Source organism: Poecile atricapillus, chromosome 9 (assembly GCF_030490865.1).
Source record: "Poecile atricapillus isolate bPoeAtr1 chromosome 9, bPoeAtr1.hap1, whole genome shotgun sequence".
Lineage (NCBI taxonomy): Eukaryota > Metazoa > Chordata > Aves > Passeriformes > Paridae > Poecile > Poecile atricapillus.
The window spans coordinates 9109908-9132074 of NC_081257.1; the positions used below are offsets into that span (position 1 = coordinate 9109908).

The 22167-nt window shown below is 37.8% G+C and overlaps 1 protein-coding gene across 1 annotated transcript; it reads right to left on the reverse strand.

Moving 5' to 3' along the window:
- Positions 1-2081: 2081 nt before the first annotated feature.
- On the reverse strand, positions 2082-22149 carry LOC131581956 (inter-alpha-trypsin inhibitor heavy chain H3-like). Its single transcript, XM_058844628.1, has 22 exons — positions 22031-22149; positions 18084-18107; positions 16779-16945; positions 15658-15762; positions 15070-15232; positions 14262-14372; positions 13671-13796; positions 13140-13256; positions 12214-12382; positions 11769-11894; positions 11347-11528; positions 10184-10369; positions 9739-9878; positions 9196-9350; positions 7448-7453; positions 6670-6696; positions 5748-5798; positions 5266-5379; positions 4486-4690; positions 3227-3399; positions 2634-2745; positions 2082-2534 (listed from the first exon to the last, which is right to left on the reverse strand). The coding sequence occupies exons 1-22, from the start codon at positions 22118-22120 to the stop codon at positions 2405-2407; spliced, it is 2679 nt and encodes an 892-aa protein (XP_058700611.1). The 5' UTR covers positions 22121-22149; the 3' UTR covers positions 2082-2404.
- Between the last annotated feature and the right edge of the window lie 18 nt (positions 22150-22167).

A 22167-nucleotide genomic window follows, 5' to 3' on the forward strand; every position in this document is an offset into this window, starting at 1 on the left:
CTGAGCTTTCCCAGGCAGCTGCTGCCCTGCTAATGCAGCTCTCCCTTGCTGCAATGAATTTATTAAGGTACAACAGAAACTCCTCACATTGTTCAAAGATTTTATCTAACTTTGAATAGACAAGCTGTGCTGACAGAGGTTTCTGTGCTTTCTGCAGCAGCCAGAAGTTACTGATGTGCCTGGCTGCTGCAGCTCCCAAACCCATGTAGTGCTGCTTCCCCTCTGCACATGTACTTTCCATTCTCTAAGTAGGCGCCATTCCACTCTTCACTTGAATTGTGTCTTAATTTGTTGTTTAGTCACTCTCCTCTTGTGCTTTCCAAGTCCCAAGTGACTTCTGGTGGGTTTCTGATTTCCTGTGTTCACTTCCCCTGCTCAGAAGTTGAAGGCAGATACAGTAATGAATATTTGGTATTTTGTAATTTCTAATTCCAATACAAAATGGTGTTACTGTGTATGTAACAGATCCATACATCTCTCACAGGATATGCCCCCACATTTCTCTTTTAACCAGCAGTGTAGCCATCAGCAGGAGGAGGAAACGTTTATCTAACTGTGAGCATCTGTCTGCTGCTTCTCTCTGCCCTGTTACCTTTAGCTACATTTGCTGTTACCTCCTGCCTTGCAGGAATCTCTTATTATTATATATTATTATTATAGTCTATATTCTATATTAATATATAATATTATAAGATATTACACATCATTATAATATTATTATAGGAGTGCTTATTGAATAGGAGCCATGCAAAAGCAGACCAGAGCCCCTGAGAGCAACTTGTGGCTCCCAATTCAGTCACAGACAAGGCTCCTGACACCTCCAGAGATTTGTCTCATATCATAAATCAAACAGGAAAGTCCTGGCTGGCCCAGGATTGCCTTGTGCTCAAACTCTGCCAGCCAGGTAGGTCTGCTGTCACCTGCTCTGCTTTACTGTGTTAATGGAGCAAGTGAGGATGGGATCAGCCCCCACGGGCAGTGCCACAGCTCCTGTCTCAGGATCCAAAATGGATCATTTCTTTGCTTCATTCTATTCCATCTAATCCACTCTCTTTCAATAAAAATTTAGAACCATGTAAACTTAAACTTACTAGTTTCAATGTTTTAGTTTTCTCCCACTCCTTCCTGTTGCTCTTCCTGCCTTCCTCTTTCACCATTTCTATCTGGATTTAGCAGGCAAAGATCTGCAGCCACTGTGACACCCTCTCCCCTCACCTATTTTTTTTTCTTCTACAAAATGTCTGCCTTCAGAAAAGGATTGCTCCTCAAAAATGCTTGTAACTCCCATAAATTTAACAGTAACTATATCTTTCCTCAACTTTTTCCTCTTTGATTTTTCTGTTGCATTTTTTTTCACCTCTACCTTTGTTCCTTCGATTTAACCTAGCACCTCTTCTATCATCTATTTCCCCCACTACACTCCTCTTTTCTCTGTGTTCTGCATTCTAGTTTTCCACACAATTGCTTTCTTTGTCCTATTACTGTTGGGGAAATTTTCTGCTTTGCCATGTGAGACCACAACTGCATTTTTGTGGCTGATTTGATTAAAAGAAATTGAAGTAAATAAGAAACATGAGGGGGGAGAGAATGTATTTTTGGTTGGTTGGTTTTTTTGCTTTAGAAGTAAGAGCTTGCAATTTCTTGCAGTAAAAAATGAATATATAAATAAATGGGCCACTTGCCCTGAATGTGTTCATAAATCCTTTATGGGAACAGAAGGAAGGGTCTTTCTCTGTTCCTCTGAAAGATACTGTCCAAAAGAGCTATCATTACTCAAATGTGAGTGCTGCTTGCAACCCTGGTGTCTCACTAATTTTTAAAGATTCAGACATTTAATAGTTAGGTTCAAATTAAAATGCTAAAATACAGAAGTCCTGGATGCCAACAGTCACCTCCTGTGCTGGCAGCAGCTCTCAGCACTGAACAGTCAAGAGGTCAGGTGGTTCCAAATACCACGGGATTATCCCAAAATCTGGGCTGGGCTGTCAGATTTCCTCTTGTGCTCAATTTCAAAATGCATCTGGCACCCCAGGCTTTGTGAAATTTGTGGCATGAGAATATTGAGCTGTTGGAATAACAGAACCAGGCACTGAGTACTGATACTTTTATTTAATCACTCCTGACACTAAATTATTGATTAAAAGTTGGGTAGAGGGTTTCTGTTATGTTTTACAAAGTAACGTTTTAAGTCAGAATTTTAAACCTAAGAAGGATACTTCAGAGGATGAGGGTCTTACACTTCAGATTGGATCAAATACACAGTAAAACTCTCTGAGAATCCAACATACCTTGTCCTTGCTAAACATGGTATGCTAATATGCTTTGGATAGATCTTATGTATTGAAAATACTGTTGTTTCAGACAAATATTGTCTGCCTGTGCATTTGGAGGAAGTTGTAGTTGCTTAAAAGAGACTGGAAACAATATAATCTGTGTGAACACCATCTATGAGCCCAGCTCCATTGTCATGGACAAACCAGCAAGGAATATCAACCCCGTGTTTAGGATCTCTTCTGTAATCCTTCTGCCAGCCCCTGAAAGGGAAAACACAGCCATGGGAGTACTGAGATAGGAACAGCACCTAGACAAGGAATCTTGCCTAAGTCTTCACTAAGGACTTCATTATTTTGTACCTTGTTACTGTCAGTTCATTGTTTTTAACAATCATTGTGGCATCTGGTTTCTTGGGATCAGACCCAGGATGAATTTCAAGTATGGTGAAGTCAATGGGACGGAAAAACTGCCCTAAAAAAGAGAAGCCAAAATTACCATTTCAGACATTAAAACAGAAGCAAACCAAACAGAAATCCCAGAATTTCTACATTCCTCTACTGGTTTCCATGTCCCTTCAGGGTTTTGATTGGATAAATAAACACCAAGTTTCAGGTAAGGCTGAACATATGCCTGTGGTATTATTGGTATTATTTTCTGTTTATAACCCAGAATTGTATCCACATCATCTGGATGTAAGTTCCAGCTTCTGACCACACAAAACAATTACATTTTTTTTCTAGATATCCTTCAAGATATCTTTATTTGGTGTGTTGTCTATTCTGTTGAATTTATTACACATTTTTCAAGTCTTCAGCCTTTTAAAAATCAAATAATCCATGTGTTGATCTCTGAAATTTCTGGGTGTGATTCTTCTCAGCACAATATTCTGTCTATAAATTATGTAGCCTCCTAAGGAAAGAGACCAGCAGAGAAACACTAAACAAAGTCATACCTAATAATCCATGGGTCTGTTCAGACAGTTTATCACTTTTCAATGTGTACAGTCCCAGGAAATCTTGGTGGAGAGGATGTTTCTTCCATACTTGGTGCAAAACAACAACAAATGAGACACCACTGCCCATTGAGAGCACCAGATTTTTTTTTCTGTTAATTATCAAAGTTAAACTGAGGAAAAAAGAAAAACATGACTTAGAACATTGTGTTTACCAGAGTTAACAGCAACAGAAATAAATGTGAGAAGAAACAAAGGTAGCTTTATAAATTGCTCAGTGTTTTTTAAGAGAGAGGATTTGCTGCCTGGTTTGGCCCATGGAGTCTCTCTGTGTGTTCACAGACAGTCACAGAATCATATTAAATGACACTGGAAAAGGCTACCTGGCCTTTAAACTTTTCAGTAAGATGTTTTTAGCAAAACCTGTCATTTAACAGTGTAATTAATCACAGATATGTTGGTGATATGTAGATACAGCACCTCATGCTCAGTGATACAAATTCTATTGATAAAACCATCACTTCTTTGCCTGGATGTTACATGACACTTTTTCCTTTAGTTTTTCAGAGAAGTCAACTCCCAAACTGCCTATTTTCATGCTAGGATAGAGAAGATTTGTTTCTGATTGTGTCAGTGATATCATCCATGTGTTTATCACAATAAAAAATCCTGTGTACGAATCACAGTTTGCTCTTTCTGCTGCATTGCCAGGCCTTGAGAAGGCAGGAATTTTATTCTACACAGTGAAATGTAAAGGAGGAGGAAGAGAAAATATCACTTCTTCCTTCTATAAACCATTGCACAGGTATAAATGGTTCCATAATAGATCCCATGAGAAATCTACCTGCTGACAAGAAAAAATATACCAATTCAGTAACTGCCATAAGTTCCATTTTCAAAATGGAGATTTGTTTTTGGAACACTATTATACGTTTGAAACATTACACACTATGGCTGAAGTTACTCCTTAAGTATTTGCAAGACACAGCTACATAAAGCACAATACCAAATCTAGTTTTACCTAAGTCATAGCAATAGAAAACCAGGGTAAAGTCTTAATTTACTTATTTAAAGCAGAGGAATTTGTGAATAATTCAGCAGTTACACAACAAAATAAAAAGCAGAATCCAGACGGGCTTGAATCAATTGCTTTTGTAGATTCACACATACTTAGAAGTATATTATTGATCAACATGTAAAAAAATGTTTTAAGAGTAGAAAGTAATACAAGAGCCTGATACCTTTTCTGTAAGTCTTACCCTGCTTGTTGCAAGGTGACTGAGTCCAGCCAGGTGAAACCTGTCTTTTCATCACCATTTTGAATTGTGATTGTCTCAGGGGTTACTGTCAGCTTTACATCCAGGTGCTTATTTGCAATACCAAGTTTTCCAAAATATGAGTTTTGGATCTTTGCATCACTATTTGCTCTCTTATCACCAATAAGTTCTCCATTGACTGTGATGCCTAATACAGAAATGAAACAAGAATTGTTTTATAGACAGGACCTGATCAACTGATGTCAAGGAGTGCCTTGAAAATTTAACAACAACTTAAGAAATTAAATATGAGTTGAAAAATAGATCAGAATTACTTGTGTATGTTTGTACCAAAGCAAAATAAAGTTCTGGAGGTTGTTCTGTGAATTTCCACAAGGCCAACAATCATTTTGTTGAAAAAAGTTCCATTTTTTCCGAGAGCACAAGGAGTTTGTGATGGGTACAGAGTCTGAGTGACATCAGTCTCTCTTCACCAGATATTCCACAAACTGGCAACCTAAGGATTATTTTATTGCTTCTACTACAACTGACTGAGACAAATTACTACTCTCAACCCTCCCTCACAGTGGGTTTTAAAGTAAGTTTAAAAGTTCATTTTGCTACAAGTGAAAATAGTCATTGTAATGGTAGGCTGTCATAGCTACAGGACCTCCTGCTAACTTTGTTGGGGAAAAAAAGCTTATGCATTATAAAGAGAGAAATAGCCTTTAAACACATTTTGTTAGAAGTATCCTGTATTAAAAAAAAAAGTTAAAAACTCACCTGTAACTGGGTCATTTATTAAATTTAAGATCATGCCAGGGTTTTCATTGATATTGAAACAAATGGCATCCCTTTTTTGTGGCACTGATATAATGAAGTGTGGATCTCCATCAACTGTAAAGGCAAATCACTGGTGTCTGTATAGTGATACACAGGGTCAAAGTTCCACATGAGCATTTAATATTGCTTAATATTTAAATTTAATAAATAAATATAAATTATTTAATAGAAAACGGAGTTAGCAACACAAAACCTACTGATGGGAAGGAGGACTGAGAAAATGACCACATATAATTTCAATTACTTGATCTTTAGAAGACATTGAGAGATTTAAAAAGTAAATTAAAATACTCGCCCCATAAAAATGAAAAAATGACTGCTTTTATGGAAGGGAATAATTGAAAATATTCATAAGAATTGTGTAATTTAACCTTAAATACCCTCTTCTGATGTGCTAGACAGACATTACTCCAACTACTCACCACTAGTATACCATGTGGGTCTTGATACATATGTGTGATATAGTGGTGAAGCTGCAGAAGGAAAGAAAGTTAGAAAAACTCAAAATGAAAAATTGCATGGCCCATGTAAGATGTCAGGGAGTTAATATGTTAGGCAAATCAGTAATTGCATCCTAGTTTTTAAAGCATGCAATCTATGGAATGACAGTTTGTGTGCTGCTTTTGAATTAAAAAATGCTTCAGGACAGAGACATATTTCACTTGTAGTCTAAATTGCTCTGAGGGTTTACATATAGCCCAAGCAATCTATCTGTAGGACACAAATATTTCAGACTTGAGGATTAAGCTATCAGCAAGAAAATGCAACATCATCCATTGAAAACTTCTTTTTGATATTTGGGTTTTTTTGTTTATTGGGATTTTTTTTTTACAGAGTGAATCTAAGTCTTTTCAGTGAAGACTTGAAAAAACTAGACAGAGACAGAGACTGGCAGCAATGTCTAGAGCAAAACCATAAATCTAACTTGCCCATTTTCAGGATTGCCCAGCCAGCAATTTGGTGGATCAGTTGCTGTCTCTTGAATAAAAGAGATGTTTTTTCCACAAGTGACTGAACACGTTAATTTAGCCAGAGATGCTGACATCACAGTCCCTTGCTTTATATAATTCCAAAGGAAATGCAAATTGGAGTCCATCCTCCATTCTTGGGAAACAGATTTCAGAAAAAAATGGTGGTTTGATGAACAGGCATTTACTTCTTACAAACTATTTAGCTGAAACTTTGTCACCTCGTTTTCAAACTTTAAATGTGTTTTCAGCAGTGAGCAGAATTTGGTAGTATTTGTTAAAGTGCAGTTGTACTGCCAGAAAAGGCATCTCTGCCTCTGGTAATTTCAGTTGACACAACCTGCTCCGTTCAGAAAAAGTAAATTAAATTACTTACCCAGCAAAGGACCTGTGAACATCCCTGCTGAATGAAATAAAATGTTATTTCAGAGGCTACAAAGAAAACCCGATCTCACCCACTTCATTCCTTCCTCTTTCCAAAATCAACCCAAGATTTTTGTAATTATGTATAAATTTCCAAATATTACAAAGTAAAAATTTAGTCAAAACAGTTTATTTAACAGTGCTACAAAGCAACAGTCTTGAAAGGGCTGAAAGCATGCCTTGCTTTCCAGCACAAATATTAGTTCTCCAAGAGCATGGGGTTTGCTCTCTCTGGGACTGGGACAACCTGCTGTTCCCTGATCCCTCTCTGCCACCTTGTTCTAAACCATACTTCCAGGAAGGAAGAATTGCCCCCCTGTTTCCATATTTTTCTACTCTTCTGCTCTTTTTACATTTGAAATTCTGTCAGGGTGTCTGAAGACAGGGCTCTGTGCTTTAGAAGTGGCAATCATGGCATGAATGAAGACATGAGTATGAGATTGTTACAAAGAGGTACCTGGAAGTCCCCAGTGCCAGCCCTGGACAGCAGCTTACTTGTACTGGGCCTGAATTTTGTGGTGGTGGGATGTTGCAGTCATCAGAGAAAGGAACTGAACTGGAAGCACTCTTTACAAACTTACCCATCAGGAATGTTTATAGGTATTTATAACACAATCTTGATTAATTCCCCATGAACTTTATGAAAATATTGCATCCTAGATCAAATAAGCAATCTAGAAAATCCATCTCTATTAAAAAGATTAAGTAAATTTAATAAGAAATGTACATACCTTCAGCTGTTACCATGGGCAGGTAAGAAGTAAAAGGAAGAAAAAGAGAAATTTACAGTTTCAGTTATACAATTAAACAGGAAGAATTCTGACCCTAATAAAACACTGTAAAAAATTGAAACTGTTTGAAAACTCAACCAGCTATCTTCAGTATTTTGTAATGCCATTTCTTCCCAGTGATACAACTCAATATTTGTAGATCGAACAGAAATGTACTGAAAGTAAAAAGCTGTTATGTGGGGCAGAAGAACTGCAATTTAATATGTGTGTGACAAGAGTTCTATTTGGAATTGTTTTATTGTTCTGCCATATCTATATTGCAAAATATTCTTTACTGGTTTTACTATTTTGTGGTTTTCCAGGCATTTGAATGATTCTATTAACACTGACTGGATGATTCAGTACATTGATTTGTGAATGGAGACTTCAGGGTGAGTAAAATAGTTTTCTTTTCTTATACAGGGGCAGTGCTTTGAGTATTTTCTCCTATCACTGCTCTATACTATCTATATACAGAGAGGATTTCCTTGGAAAGAGATTCAGGAAAAAGCCTTTGTACTACAAACACCTGGAAAGGGAAAGAAAAAAACTGAAGATGACTGAGTAGATGCCACTTCCATCAGATGTTTGAGGGTTTCCATCTTACGGAGGCCAGCTGCAAACTTTAAATTCATTATGCTGTGCAGTGACTTGAATGTTTAATTAAGCATGAAGGGGTTTTATATCCGTATTCCATTACGAGAGCCATGAAAAATAATGCAAAAATTTATCAGCAGAATGCCTGAAGAATGATTCAGAGTTGAAGGGCACTTAGCAATCCACTGGTTTCAGGACTTACTGCAGCTGAAAAAAAACCTCACTAATCTGCAGTATCTCTGTTATGCTCAAATGTCTGAAGTTCCTATGCCAAAATCAGGAGACTGGAAAGTTTTCCATCTAGAAGGCAGCAGAGAACCCACACAGAACCTCCAAGGAACTTTTAGGGGCTCTAACTCATAGCTGGGGTAAAAATACAGGATGCTGGTAGAAAAGACTGGAAAGCCTCTGTCAGACCTGTGGGATGAGGGTGGCTCAAACAGGAGATGAAGTTAGGATGGCGTGGGGGCACACTGAGCAGAGAGCACTGCCCTGCTTGGTCAAACAACAAAGAGGAACAGAATATTTGTTACACAAGGGTTAAATAGAGACGCTGAACTGTAGGGAAGAAGAATGTTTCACTGAGCAAGGACTTTATAATTAGCTAAAGCATCAGAGGAGTTGAAAACAAACTGTGTGCTTTCAATATAACTGCTTCTCTTTCTGCAATATATATATATATGACTATTGTGTTTTACATATGTAATCTCAAACTTTTTACAACCTGATACATCCTGCCTGAGGAAGAGCTCATGCAAATTTTCCCTTTTCATGTGGAAAGAGGTTACTACATCTATCCCTAGGCTGAAGTAAGTAGAAAAATAAAGGAGAAAGTGATGGTAAATCATCTGAATATAGCTGGATTATTAGATTAGAAATGCTTCTTGGTTTTCAGGGTCTTTTTCTGTAACAGTTTTTCTATTTAGTTTAAAATACATTTGTTTTAGATTTATAGTACTTTGCCCATATGATTTAATAATGAAGGATGGTTTGATGGAAATGAGCTTTACAATGAGAAGTAAAACTGTGCCCACATGAAAGCCTTTCTTTAGGGGAACATCAAAGGAACTCTTGGCTTTTCAAATACAGTACAATTGTGAAGATATCTATACCTTCAGTGGGTTTATCAGCAATCCCCTCTTCATTGTCATTTTCTTCTGGTTTTGTTACCACCATGGATGTCAGTGGTGTTACAAACTTGTACAGTAGTGAGAGAGCCAGGGCTTGAGCTGTAAGGTTTTCCTTTTCTTCTCCTGTAGCTGTAATGCTAAATACAGGAAGAGACTCTCAGCATCAGTGATGGCTGAATCACTCACCACACTTCAGATTAAATATTTTAAAGTAATTTCTCTGTAGGTAATTTATCAATAAGATATATCTGTTATAGTCTAAGAGTACTTCTGATTCTACTGGCTGTCCAAGAGAAAGGAAAAAGTGTGTTTTATACTCGCAATAATATAGAATTGTTTCATTTGCAACCTGAAACAGGAATACTGAGGCTAGGGAGAACAGGCTAATGGATTTCCCTCACTGATTTTTATGCTTTCCCACTGGCATCTCAGTGGGATGTGAATGTCAGCTTCACATCCTAGAAACTGCAGGAGTCAGCAGGTGTAAGGGGTTCAGAGCTAAGGCATTATTCCAGGTGTAATTACCGTTTTTCCAAGAGTTGTTCAATAGTAAGATAAGCCCAGAGCCTTTCAATGTACTCTCCAAATATGTATTGTTGTTCTTGGAAAGCCTGAGCTGTTTGCTCAGCACCTTCCTGTACAGTGTACGACAGGGCATCGTTAGCCTGTTGGAAGTAAGAATATTCTCTGTATCACAAGTAGCCAGGGACTGACAGAACTTCCCCAAAATTAAGACCTTCACACCTGAAAATCTTATGAAATTGAAAATCAGTCTGGTTCTACACCAGAAAATTGCCAGTGTTGTATGAGGAATTTTGTCCCATTGTTTCTGGGAATTTTAGAGGTGTACACTACAGAGCATGACCCAGTTTTCCACATTCACATGGCATTTTTGTTCATCACAATGGAGGTAAAAGAAGCATTCAGAGATTTTGTGTAGCTTACATAAGTCAAAGAAATCCATACTTACACCTTCACCTCTTACATCTACAGACAAATGGTTTTGGTTGCTGTCTACAAAGCGCCCAGCCACCACAATCTCAGACCCATCATAGAAATGCTTAAAGCTGTTAGTAGTTAGGTCTGAGATTTCATTTTCTGGGTAGTTTAACTCCACATCTATGAGCATGGGATTTGACACCTCATCATAAAACCCCTGTAGGATTGAAAAAAAAAAAGAAAACATTTAACTATCATTGTTTCTTTAATTCATGGGTAGACCTGTAACCATAAACATCCTGCTACTTCAGCAATGAAAACTAAAAGTGTTTTTTAAAAGAAATATTTAGATATTTAGTTACATCTCAGAGTGCAATGTCTAGAAATTTGCAAATAATGGAAATGAGAAAGGACATACAAACTCTTCAGTCTTGCTAAGAGAGAGGAAAAATATTTGAGAACAGCATGCTGTGGAGGATGAGTTCCATCAATATAAATCAAGAGGGACACCAGGCCTCCCATTATTTGATAATTTTCTACACCTCTTCTCTGCAGAGACTGACATGACAGCATAATCAAAGGAGACTGGATATTTGATTTTAGCAGAACTTGCAATGAAATCTAATATCTAATTCTTTGGTGAGTTCTTTGAATGGCTGCTATTAGAATATGAGAAGTAAAAAAAGACAACCCTGTATGGCCTATACTAGTTTCCATGTCTTATACAACTCTAAAATGTCTTAGGAATGTGGTAAGATACACCTGCTTGCAGTAAGTTTCTAAAGAAAGAATATCTAGAGCTTTATGATCTGTTACCCTTCTTGTCCCTTGACATGATATAAACCACATGATCTGTGAGGTGCAGGAGATACGACTGCAGCAATTCCACCAGAGTGTCCTTCAGAACTGTGACTTGTGTCACCCTATGCCAAGTTTTAAACTCCCTGCCATAGCCCACAGTATCTCCTTTTTACTGTCCCTGCACTTCCTGCTTATATAAGGGGAAAATTAAATGCAACTAAAGGTCCCTTTCAACTCAAACTATTCTATGATTTTAATACTCTGATCACAGCAGACTCTGGAGTATCTCAGTACCAGATTACACACTGGGATTTTGATTATTTGAAAATAATAATGTGAATAGTTATCTGACCTAAAATATCTCTGATCTCCTGCGTGTGGTAATTACTGCACCTGAAGCTGCAAAGCTGCATCAGAGTCAGGATAAATCCGACGAGCCAATCCTTTATTCTCCAGTGCCATCCTCTCCAAGAAGCTGTAGTCAACACCACTGCCAAAACCAAGATTGTATAAAGTGTATCTGCCATCAATAGCCTTCTTCACTGCTTTCTCAATCTCCTGAGTATTTGATATACCTGCATCAAATCAGGCAATGTTTGAGTTGTTTTCAAAATAGATAAAATGATCACAAAATCAACTTGGCATGGTTAGATTTCTTAGGAGACATTACCAAAAGCTTGATTTAGTACTATGATGCTGGTATAGTAGCATTCAAATCATGAAAATATCCAAAAGTCAAAGATGAAGGCCAATTTAACTAGCATTTTTTGTTAGCTAATGAACTCTCTTTATTATTCCATCCAATACAAACTCACCTACATTTGGTTGGCCATCTGTTAACATGATAATTATAGAAGCACTTCTCTTGGGCACAAGGTTTTCTTCATGAGCAGCATTCAGAATATCAATTCCTCTCATCAAACCACCATGTAAATTTGTCACTATGAGGTAGACATAGAAATTTGGGTTCAGCAAAGGCTGTCAAAATAAAGGTCCATTTTCCACCTGGGTCTGAAGAGATTTCATTACAGTAAGAAAATGAAAGATTTGGATTTACAAGCAGGGGAATGTCGAGATAGAAAAGTACCTGGACTTTGGAAACATAAAGAGAAATAGATGTCACGTTCTGAGTAAAATCGAACTTCAGGAGTGCTACATCAGCAGTCTGATGCCCCAACCAACTGTAGCATTGTGTTCACAGAATCAATCAATAAATTAACTTATACAATGACCTATTGGCAAGGCCAGTCAAGTACTTACAGCCGTCAGCAGAAATCTGCTGAACAAATTTCCTCGCTTCATCCAAGTTCTCAGGAGTGGCCTTGATTAATGTTTCTTTCCAGGTAGATATTTCACTATCAAATAATACAAAATTGAAGAAGTCATCTTCTTTAATGTCATCCAGGATTTTTAGCAGTGCTTCTTTTGTCTATAAGACAAAGAGATTTAAATATATGATTCAACATTTAACAGAATACTTACAGGTGCTTACAGAATTTACATCAATAATCTCTCAGCACTGGGCTATTTTTCACTCCTATACAGTATATATTGAAAAATTCTGAGCTTGTTCTGTTCTTGCCAGTCCCTGTATCCATTTCAGAGTAACTCTAGAGACGTCAGCTGCAATAACATCTGGTAAATCTTTGTAGCTGAGATGAAAATCAGGCTCCTTGTCATGGTTGATTGCTTACACTGAGATAAGCTGGCATGGCAAATGGGTAGCTACAGGTTAGTGGAGAAGCTCATGAACAAGCATGCCTGGATATTTTAATGCAGCACCAAAACCTGAAAATTCTGAACATTAGCTCACTCATAAGTCTGAAAAGAGCTGCTGCCTCCCGATACAGAATGTACAGAGAAAATGCACATAATCTGTATGCATGGCTTATTTTGGAACTGTCAAGTACATATGACAGCAGTCTCTGGAAATGTTGATGTTTAGAGTTTTTAGGTAATGACATTTATAAGTAAATATAGGCTAAATGTATAGATTTTTGTTCTACAGTAACTGCAAACTAGTACATCTGGCACTGGGCATTAGAGAGGCCACACCATCGAGCCACTTTGTACAGCTTGAGCAGCACATGTGCACTGTAAGGCATCGTGTCCCTTCCAGCACCTCTCCCTCCCAGCACTGTGTTCCAGCTCTTTCACTGGAACTCTGTACTAATGTAATAACTCACTTGCTCCATTTCTCTTCCATGCATCGAGCCACTAGTATCCAATACAAAAATAATATTCTTGGACAACTTCGGAAGATTTGTTGGTGCAAAGAAGTGTACAAAGTAGCCATTGACAATCTGAAAAAGAAAGTGTTAAAAAAACCCACACCACCACCAAAAAGTTTGGTACTTTATAAAGGTGAAACAAAAAGCTGATATTACTTTCATTTAATGTCTAGCCACTGAGTGGCCTAAAAAAGTTTAATGGTCCTCACCAGTCTCACCTCTGTCCATGGTCCCAAGTGTCATTTAAGTGCAAGACTGGGCCTTTAGTTCCAGAGCTACAGTGTCAGAACATCTGTCTCCAGCTGTGTCACAGCTATACCTGTTCCTACCCATGAACTCCACTGTTTTGGATCCCACCCTGAAGATGACTCCTGCTCACACTCAGCTGCCTGTCCATTAGGAAACAGCTGGCCCTCACTGCTCCCTGACCTTTACTGTGCAAGTTAAACTGTTCAACAGTTCAGAATTACAAGATGTTAGACTTACCTGCAAATTATCTGGAGTTGTTCTCTTCACATCATATCTTACAGTAAAATCCCCATCCAAGACAGACTCTGAGCAATTTGCACAGGTTCGCTGCTGATCGAGGGTTGGCTTGAAAAAGACATGGCCCTGAAAAGAAAAGCCTTCCTTAGATCTGAGCCTTAATAGCTGAAAATCTTCTACAGAACACATCTGCTTTTTTTAAAGCTAGTGTATTTATTTTCACAGTCACAAGAATAACCTGTTTTATTTGGTTAGCTACAAGGTTGTTTGTATCCATATGTATTTAGAAATTTATTGGTGGTAACTGACACATGAAGGCTGCTATCCAGGGCTTTCTCCATATGCTTACTTTCCCATCTGCCTTGGGTCAGCTCTTCACTCTGAATGACACCTTTGATAAAGCTGTTGTATGTTTTAGAAATTCTACCACCCCCATACAAGGGAAAAGTACTTGTCAGTAATTCAGTTTTTCTGTAAGAGATAATCTTACTGGTATCCAAGTTTCCTCCTGCTGCCTTTGCTAGCACTGAAATTATTATTTCAGAATGATAACCAAAATAAGTAAACAATGGAATGCAGTAATCAATGTACCTTTTTTCCTGAAAAAGTTTTTTTAATGGTATTTTGCAGCTCATTGGTGATGAACGTTCCTTCTGCTTCCAGCTCAGTGATACCCTGAGGCTCAAAGATATCTACTTCAATCTGGAATATTAATTGAAAAATTATTATCATTGATTCAACCATGATATATCAACTCAGACATTTACAGGAGGATAAGAAACTACAGATGTGAAAGAGGGATTTTCATAAAAATAAAGAAATTTATTTTACAATTCATAATGGCAGCTCAGATCTACTCTTGTGGGACACATGTTCAGCCGAAGAGGCCTTTTCAAACACAGATGTTAAAAACAAAGCCAGAAATAAGCAAACTTTAATAGAAATATGACTTGTTGGAAAGCTAGATAGTGGTGTCCTACCAAGGCAGATAGGCACAAAAATCTGTAGTATTCCAGAATGTGACATATGCACCACTGTGATTTAAAGAGGGTGTTGCTTCATGGTGTTGTGAAAAAGCTGAAGTTTATGCTATAAAAGCATATAAAATTACCCCCAAAGCATTCTAATATCTTTTTCAGGTTTTCATTTCCAAAAGGTTTCTTTTGTAATGCTCAGTAGACGAGCAAATTTGTAAGGTTTACAAGTAAAAGCCTGCATTAAAGCATGCTGGTGAGTGCTCCCCATGGGACTCTTGAGAAATGTTAACATGGCCTTTAGCTCACCTGTGAACCAATGGGAATGACCACAGTACTCCACTTTCAACAGAATATATACAGAATATATAAAGAATTCCATCATCTCTTAAGTTACAGTCAAGTTTGATCAGTTTGCCATTTACCTCAAAATCTTTGACAAGCTGCTTTGGTTTTACTTTGATGAACATTTCATATTTTCCAAACTTTCGCTTCAGCAGTTCCTCATATGTGAGTTCAAAAGTGACTTTACTGGCTGCTTTAATGTTGACTGAGACAGTGAATTTTTCTGTTTTTCTTCCTGAAGCTCTGTATTTAAGTGGGTAGGAAAAAGATCTTTATCCTCTTTAATAATATTTATTGTTGGTGGCATATGATTTTCAAAAAGAAGCAAAACAAAAATGGAAATTTTTATCTATTGCTAAAAATCATCAATCAATTCTCAAAATTGTACTCAACCCATAGAATTTTTTCAAGTTTTCCAGTGAAATTAATCCCAGGAATAGGTCACACAAAGCTAGTGAAAGCTGCAGGAATACCCTGTCCATAGTTCCAGGCAGTGCCTGTGCAGTGAGAGGCTATATTTCCTTTTTACAATTTGTGCTACAATAACTGTAACTTAATGATTGTTCTTTGGTCCTTTAATGTCAGCAAAGTGCCAGAACACAGCATTTCCAATCTCTCAGTCTGCTGTGGAGTGATGGCGTGGAAGCTACACAAGACATGATCCTTACTTGACAAGACCAGCAGTCTGTCCTCTTGAAACAGCCTTCTCATATTGCTTTTTTGCAGCTTCTTTTTCCTTTATAGTTCCAGGATAGGTGACACCATCAATTGTCCTGCAGATGAAAAAGTCCTAGTTCAGTTGAAGATTACTACAGGAATTCTCCCTTTATTGATTTGTTTGCTAATAACCACTTTCAGAGACCTGCTATTGCCAAGATTTGAGCCCTTTTGCTGAAGCCAGACACCTCAAAGAACTTAGCTGGAATTAAGAGCTCTGTGCTCAGTATCATAAAAGATTCTAAACCAATTTTTACTTTGAATTAGATGAAAACTGGGCTGCAGCAACACAACTTACACCTGCCATATTCCTACACTTGAGCAGCTTTACCGTCTCATCTCATCTCATCCCATCTCATCTCATGGCAAACCAACTCTCTGGATGTGACTCACCTGTCCAGATGTCATCACCTACAGAGGACCATTTCATCCTTGAACTCCTTAGATGACTAAGCAGCCATTCTCATCACCTCATGCTATCACAGAAGTTCTAAAATGCATTAGGAGTGGTTGTGCCCTAAAGCTGCTGCTCCTCTTCACTGGAGACAAAGCAGGCACAGTGTGATTAGCAGAGATGGATATGCTTAACTGAATCAAACCTCATCATGGTGGAGAACTGCATATGATTGCAACTAAAGGTACAAATGTAAAGGAGTAATTCTACTTTCTGCCTTTCATTCAAATATGATTTTTAAATGAAGAGATAAATTAAGTTATAATGCCATCAGGGAAATTAAGTAATGGAACTTTACTGGTTTGATAATACCAAAGTAAGAGGTACTTCTGAAAAGGTGGATGAATCTGCAGGAAAGGTCCCACATTCCCTAAGGTTCCCTTTTATTCGTGATGATGAAAAGAAATAATTGAAAACTAGTCATCTTTTCTACAGATGTACCAATGTTTGCCTTTCTCCATCTTGCATATTAAGTTAATAGTACCAGAAAATTACCTGGGAGGTATTTAGAAATCTATTAAAATGGCAAAGTAAAAATGAACATTTGGGTTCAGTTTCTCACAGTTGAATTAGCACAGATTTTTAGTCCTCTTTAACAATATTGTAAAGATTACACACATGCTGAAATTGGTAATGAAGGCTGTCTTAGGGAGTTCAACATCAAAGAAGACTTCTTTAGACACATTTCCACGATTGACAGCTTGACTGGTGATGACATTGTGTGCAAACCGGGAAGTTATTTTACTATCAATTTTCATGCTAGAGATTTCCATCCCATCGACAACCTGTAGATTGAGAAATGAAAAAAAGATTAAAAGAGCATTAGCTGTTACATTCATGTGTGTGTTAATCAGTTATTATAATATTTTTAAAAAGAAACCACAGCAGGACATTGATCACTCCAAATTAAAAAAAAAAAGACCTAATATAAGAACTGGAGTACAGCTGTGTTTCCTTGGATATCTATTTCACTGACATGATGGTGCTATTCTGCAAGTTATAACTGTGGACTTTAAGAAAATACAACCACTACAGCATAAATACTGCCATTATAAGAATAGTTTTTTTTTCTCTACTGAGAGAGTGACTTTTTATGGTTATTCAAAGAGCACAACTGTTTACTGCTGCCTCACTGTGTTAGTGACTGTAGTTACCGGAGGAGTGGATGACTCCTAGAGCAGGGATGTAAGTAAAACTCTTGTTTAAAAATAGACTAAATGCCTCCAAATTCCATTTTTTATGTTAATCTCAGCTTCCTTCCAGCTGGAGCTCTGTCTTTTTTAAACAAGGAAATGGGCAAGGCAATACTTATTTTCTTTGAATGCTAAGATATAAAGTTTCTGGGCACTAAGTAAAAGCATGGGTAACAACAGATGTTCCCATTAGGAACTCCACAAGGTCTGCTTCTTGCAGCAAAACCAGCACTGGGAAGAACCCTGGAGCTTTTATCGTGGGCCTGATCTCTGCTGATTGATCAAGAAGGTCCCCAAAGAATCAAAGCATTTAGGAATTGTTGAAGGGGAATCTAGCAGACAAGTGGAATCAGCCCCAGAGATGAGGTCTCTTGCCTTCCTTAGCAAGAAGTGCAACATAAAAGTAAAAACAAAACCAACATAGAATGAAAATCTGTTAGAGATACAGAGGTGACTTCAAAACAACTTAGGTATTTATTCAAATACAATGAGATTAAAAATCATTTGCTCATTCTATTTCCTTGTCCAGGAGCTTCCATCAGAGTTTGGAAAGAAACTGTCTAATTAGCCCTACTGCCTAAAACAAGGAGCTCTGGGTGTTTCCCTTGTCACACACTCAGAAATACCCATTTGCTCAGACTGGACTCACAGAAATATTTTGTGAACACAGTAAGAATATTCTTGTCACTATAGAATCTTGGTAGCCCAGACAAAACCAAGCCTTACTCACCAAGCCATTATCAGCATTTCGCTTCTGTAAAGAGAAAAAAAGGGGAAAAATCATGACTTAGACAGGAAAGCTGTGTTTAGAAATAAATCTCTTAGCATCTGTGTAGTTGTCACAAATCAAAAGAAATCCAGAAGAAGGAAGGCTTGATAAAGGTATTCATAAATAAACTGAAGTAAATTTGAGAGAAGAACAAGTAAGGGACGTGACACGGGTTGTAGTTATTTTGCTTTTGGCATTCCCAGCTTTGGTGAATCTTTTGTTTTTTATTTTATATTAGTGTACTTTAAATACTGTGGTTTTGAAAGGTAAGTTAAACTTCAAATGTTGCTCACCTTATATTTTGCTCATGTGACACAAAAGTGTCTTCTTCCAGCTGAAAATAAACATGGACCCTTGAAATATGAGGGAGAATGAGAGGAAAAGAGACTCAAATGCTCAGTGCCATTTATAATTAAATGTCATTGAGACTGAAAGACATACTTAAATCTGCTTAATAGGTCTTCCTTGAGTATAGGTTTGCTGCATGGGGACCTCAAGTTAAACCAAAATATCTTTCCCTCATAGTGACATGTTTTTCTTGAGAATTTCTAGATCTGGGTCCTGCAATACATATTTTCTTTTCAAACTTATTATCTTTTGGAAGAAATAAAAGGATTGTATCAAAGCATAAAAACCCAGCTTGCACATATATTTTCCTGTCACAAAAATACAAACTATCGTGCAGATGCACCCTTACATTTTTTTCAGACTCCTAAATTTTTCCCATTTCAGCTCACCAGCCTCTCATCCTACAATGATCAGATAGGAAGGTAATTCAGAAGGATTAGAGAGAAGAGGCTGTCACTACAAAAGGCTGCATGGAAGGGGGAAAAAATAAGCAGTTAAAATGTAGGGTTTTGTTTTTTCCCCGTATTTGCTCCCAGAGTAGGTGCAAATCTCAAAAGCTGTACAACAGTACCCCGTACTCTGTTCTGAAAGAGAGGACAGACATTAAACAAACTTCCTGAGTGCTGTTAAAATAACAGCTTGTGTAACTCAATTCCCATCAGCTCAGCTGCAAACACCTTTTCTTGTCTGGCTCCAAGAGCCTCAGGGGTCACATTTTGTGGAATCGTGTTTACCTGCTCCACCAAATGCAGGGGTAAGGACACAACAAATCAGATACACATCTCAAGTACACTTAAGGCTTTCTGTACCTCTCAAAGTTGAAAACTGAGACACAGAGGGTTATTTTTTGTTTATTTTGGGGTTCTTTTCAAGATGCTATATTAAATCTATGGTAATGCAAGGTTTGAGGGAGGAGGTTTCTCTCCTGCTGTAAGAGTCTGGCAAAAAAGTCTGTGTGTATTTCCTTAGGTTCATCCTTCGAACTGTTACTGCCATCCAGATGATTTCTGTGTGTCCATCTCTCCTTTTCACAAGCATATATGGATTCCTTTAATGCCTGTATAGAGTGTGCACCAACTGAAATCTGACCTTTCCAATACTGGAATTATCTTTTCTGTATCCATATTGTCATTACAGCTTGTCATTTTCCCTTACAAAACACAAACTGAGGTATGCATCCCGGAAAATGAAAAGATGGAACTCTGAAATGTCAGTTTGTTTGGTACAAACTTTTCCTTACAGTGGAACTACCAGGCAGTTTATACAAAATACAAAAAAAACCCACCAACTCTATAAAAATGTATATAGCTACAATTTTGCAATTCTGACTACTGCTTCCAAATTGAAAGATACTGTACCTTCATTTTACAGAATTGCTGTTGTGCACACTCTATCAGAATTATGCCTTCAACAGTAGTTTTGTAGGAGTTCTATTTTGATTCTGTAAATATTTTGAGGCTTATTCTGCAATTTCCATTGAAACTACAGAAAAATCTTTGCACTTTGCACTTGGGCTGATCTTCAGTGGAGATACTCAATCCAGCTGGACATCACCCAGCCACCTGCTCTAGCTGACCCTGGTTTGCACAGGGGAGGGGATTACGTGACTTTAAGTCTGTGATTTTGTCCTGGGTTTATTCATTTTTAATGATTCTCTCGGGTATAACTTGAGCCATCACTAACATCAAGGTCATTTTGAGCTATGTGGGCAAAAAAAGCAATAGTGTGCCTATCAGAATGATTATGCAATTGTAGACTAAAATGAGAATTAACATTCTCTACCCTGAGTAACTGTTACTTGATAAAATGTTTCTGTATTATTTTCACATATTTGCCAGGTGCCCCAGTCATTAGAATTTTATTATTTTTCAGTTGTGCAACAGCAACAAACTCTTCTTTTGTTTAATACCATTTTGCTGTGGCAGCAGAAAAGAATAGAGGTGCAAAAAATCTATGGAAATTGGAGAGGAAAAGAGAAATTTGAATTCCCAAGAAAACAGAGAGGGAAAAGAGGACTCCATTACAGTACTTGCTGAAAGAAGCCCTGGTTGTAGAACTTGGGAAACTAAACCACAGCACTACTAAAAGACTCAGCAAAAACTGTACAGTTATCTGGAAGTGACCTCTGGGAACCCACAACACTGAATGAGGTATTTGTATATATCCCTAAATGCTACATAGGAAAACAAGGCATGAAAATTATCTCTGAATCTACAACAACACTGAAGATTTCACCACCCCAAGTGATGCTAACTGGGTGACATGGAGAAGAGGCCATAATGCAGCTCACAGGAACAAGGTGTGCCAGCACACACAGGGAATTCTGATGCAGAGTTTTGTTCCACTTTCAGCAGAATTGAGTCTGCCATTTGTGTCTACCTGGCTGTGGCTCTAAAAGCAGCTTTGACAGCTTAAAGATCATCAGCCAGCCAGAATTGCAGCCACACTTCAGCACTAGATACTGCTTGCTCAAAGGGGCCAAAACACGGATGGGCACCGAGACCTTCACCCTACCGAACAATCTCCTCCATTTCAATCAAATCACATTTAAATAAAGTACAGAACAAAACTGGGAGAAATCAACTGACTTTTCCATAGTGCTCTGCATGTATGGATGGAGCATTGCACAGAACTTTGACAGTTTTCCATTTAGAAAGTCTTAAGCAGTGAAAGACATACAGAGAACCACAGGCACTATGGTAATCAGGAGGAAAAATCTACATTATATCTGGGCTACATGATGGTTAAATAATAAGAATCCCTGGCATTTCCAATTTACAACATTAAACCTCATGTTGAGTTTTAAAAGTTAGACATGTTAGTACCCTGATTTTCAAAGAAAAAGTCTTGGCAAAGATCATAACCTAATCAACAGTAATCAACCGTAAATTGCTTTGTCCTGTTCTACCCAGTAATTCAGAATGCTCCCTAAAGGGATTTTCCCTCTGGAACTTCTCAGAGTACATTGCCACTGAGAGAGAGGGAAATGACTTATGGAGGTGACGAGTAGTGGCCAGGAACTTAAACAAAGAAAATTAGGCAAAATATCAGGCAGCACTGTCTTACTCAGAGATCCAGTCAAAACCTTTGAGAGATGTATCTCATGTTGTGCTAACATGCAAATCTTTTAAGAAAAATCCTACCATGTCATTTGCATAGTGGGCAGTTATCTTGATGCTGTCTTACATCTTTGTTTTCTACTTCTTAGAGCCATCTTTTCACTTGTATTCACTTGTATTTCACGTGCCAAAGTCAGTTCCCTGGAAGCACCGATTGCTTTATACATTTAAATATTTTACTAAAACATGTCACCATTATGTAGCGATGACAGTAAAAACAGCGGAAAAGGATGTTTTTAAAAAAGAGAGAGAAAAGCTTCAGAGCTGACTGAAAACTGAGGCTGATTACAGATCAACCAGCCTGAGTTCCAGCTTTCATCCTGTGTCCAGGGGTATCAGAGAACACAGAGCTTCTGCTGCCAGCATTGTATGAGCTCGCTGATAAACTGCAAGAAAATAATCTCTGAGGAACGGGAGCCCCACACATGGTTGATTACTTACCTTGATGTTTCTGACATGTGCTAGCAAAAAGTCCGAGGATGCAAAGGCGGGAATCAATACTAAAATACAAAGCAATAGATTGTTTTCCATTTTGGAAAAACAGTGAGGTTCCAATTGGAATGATATGCATAATATCT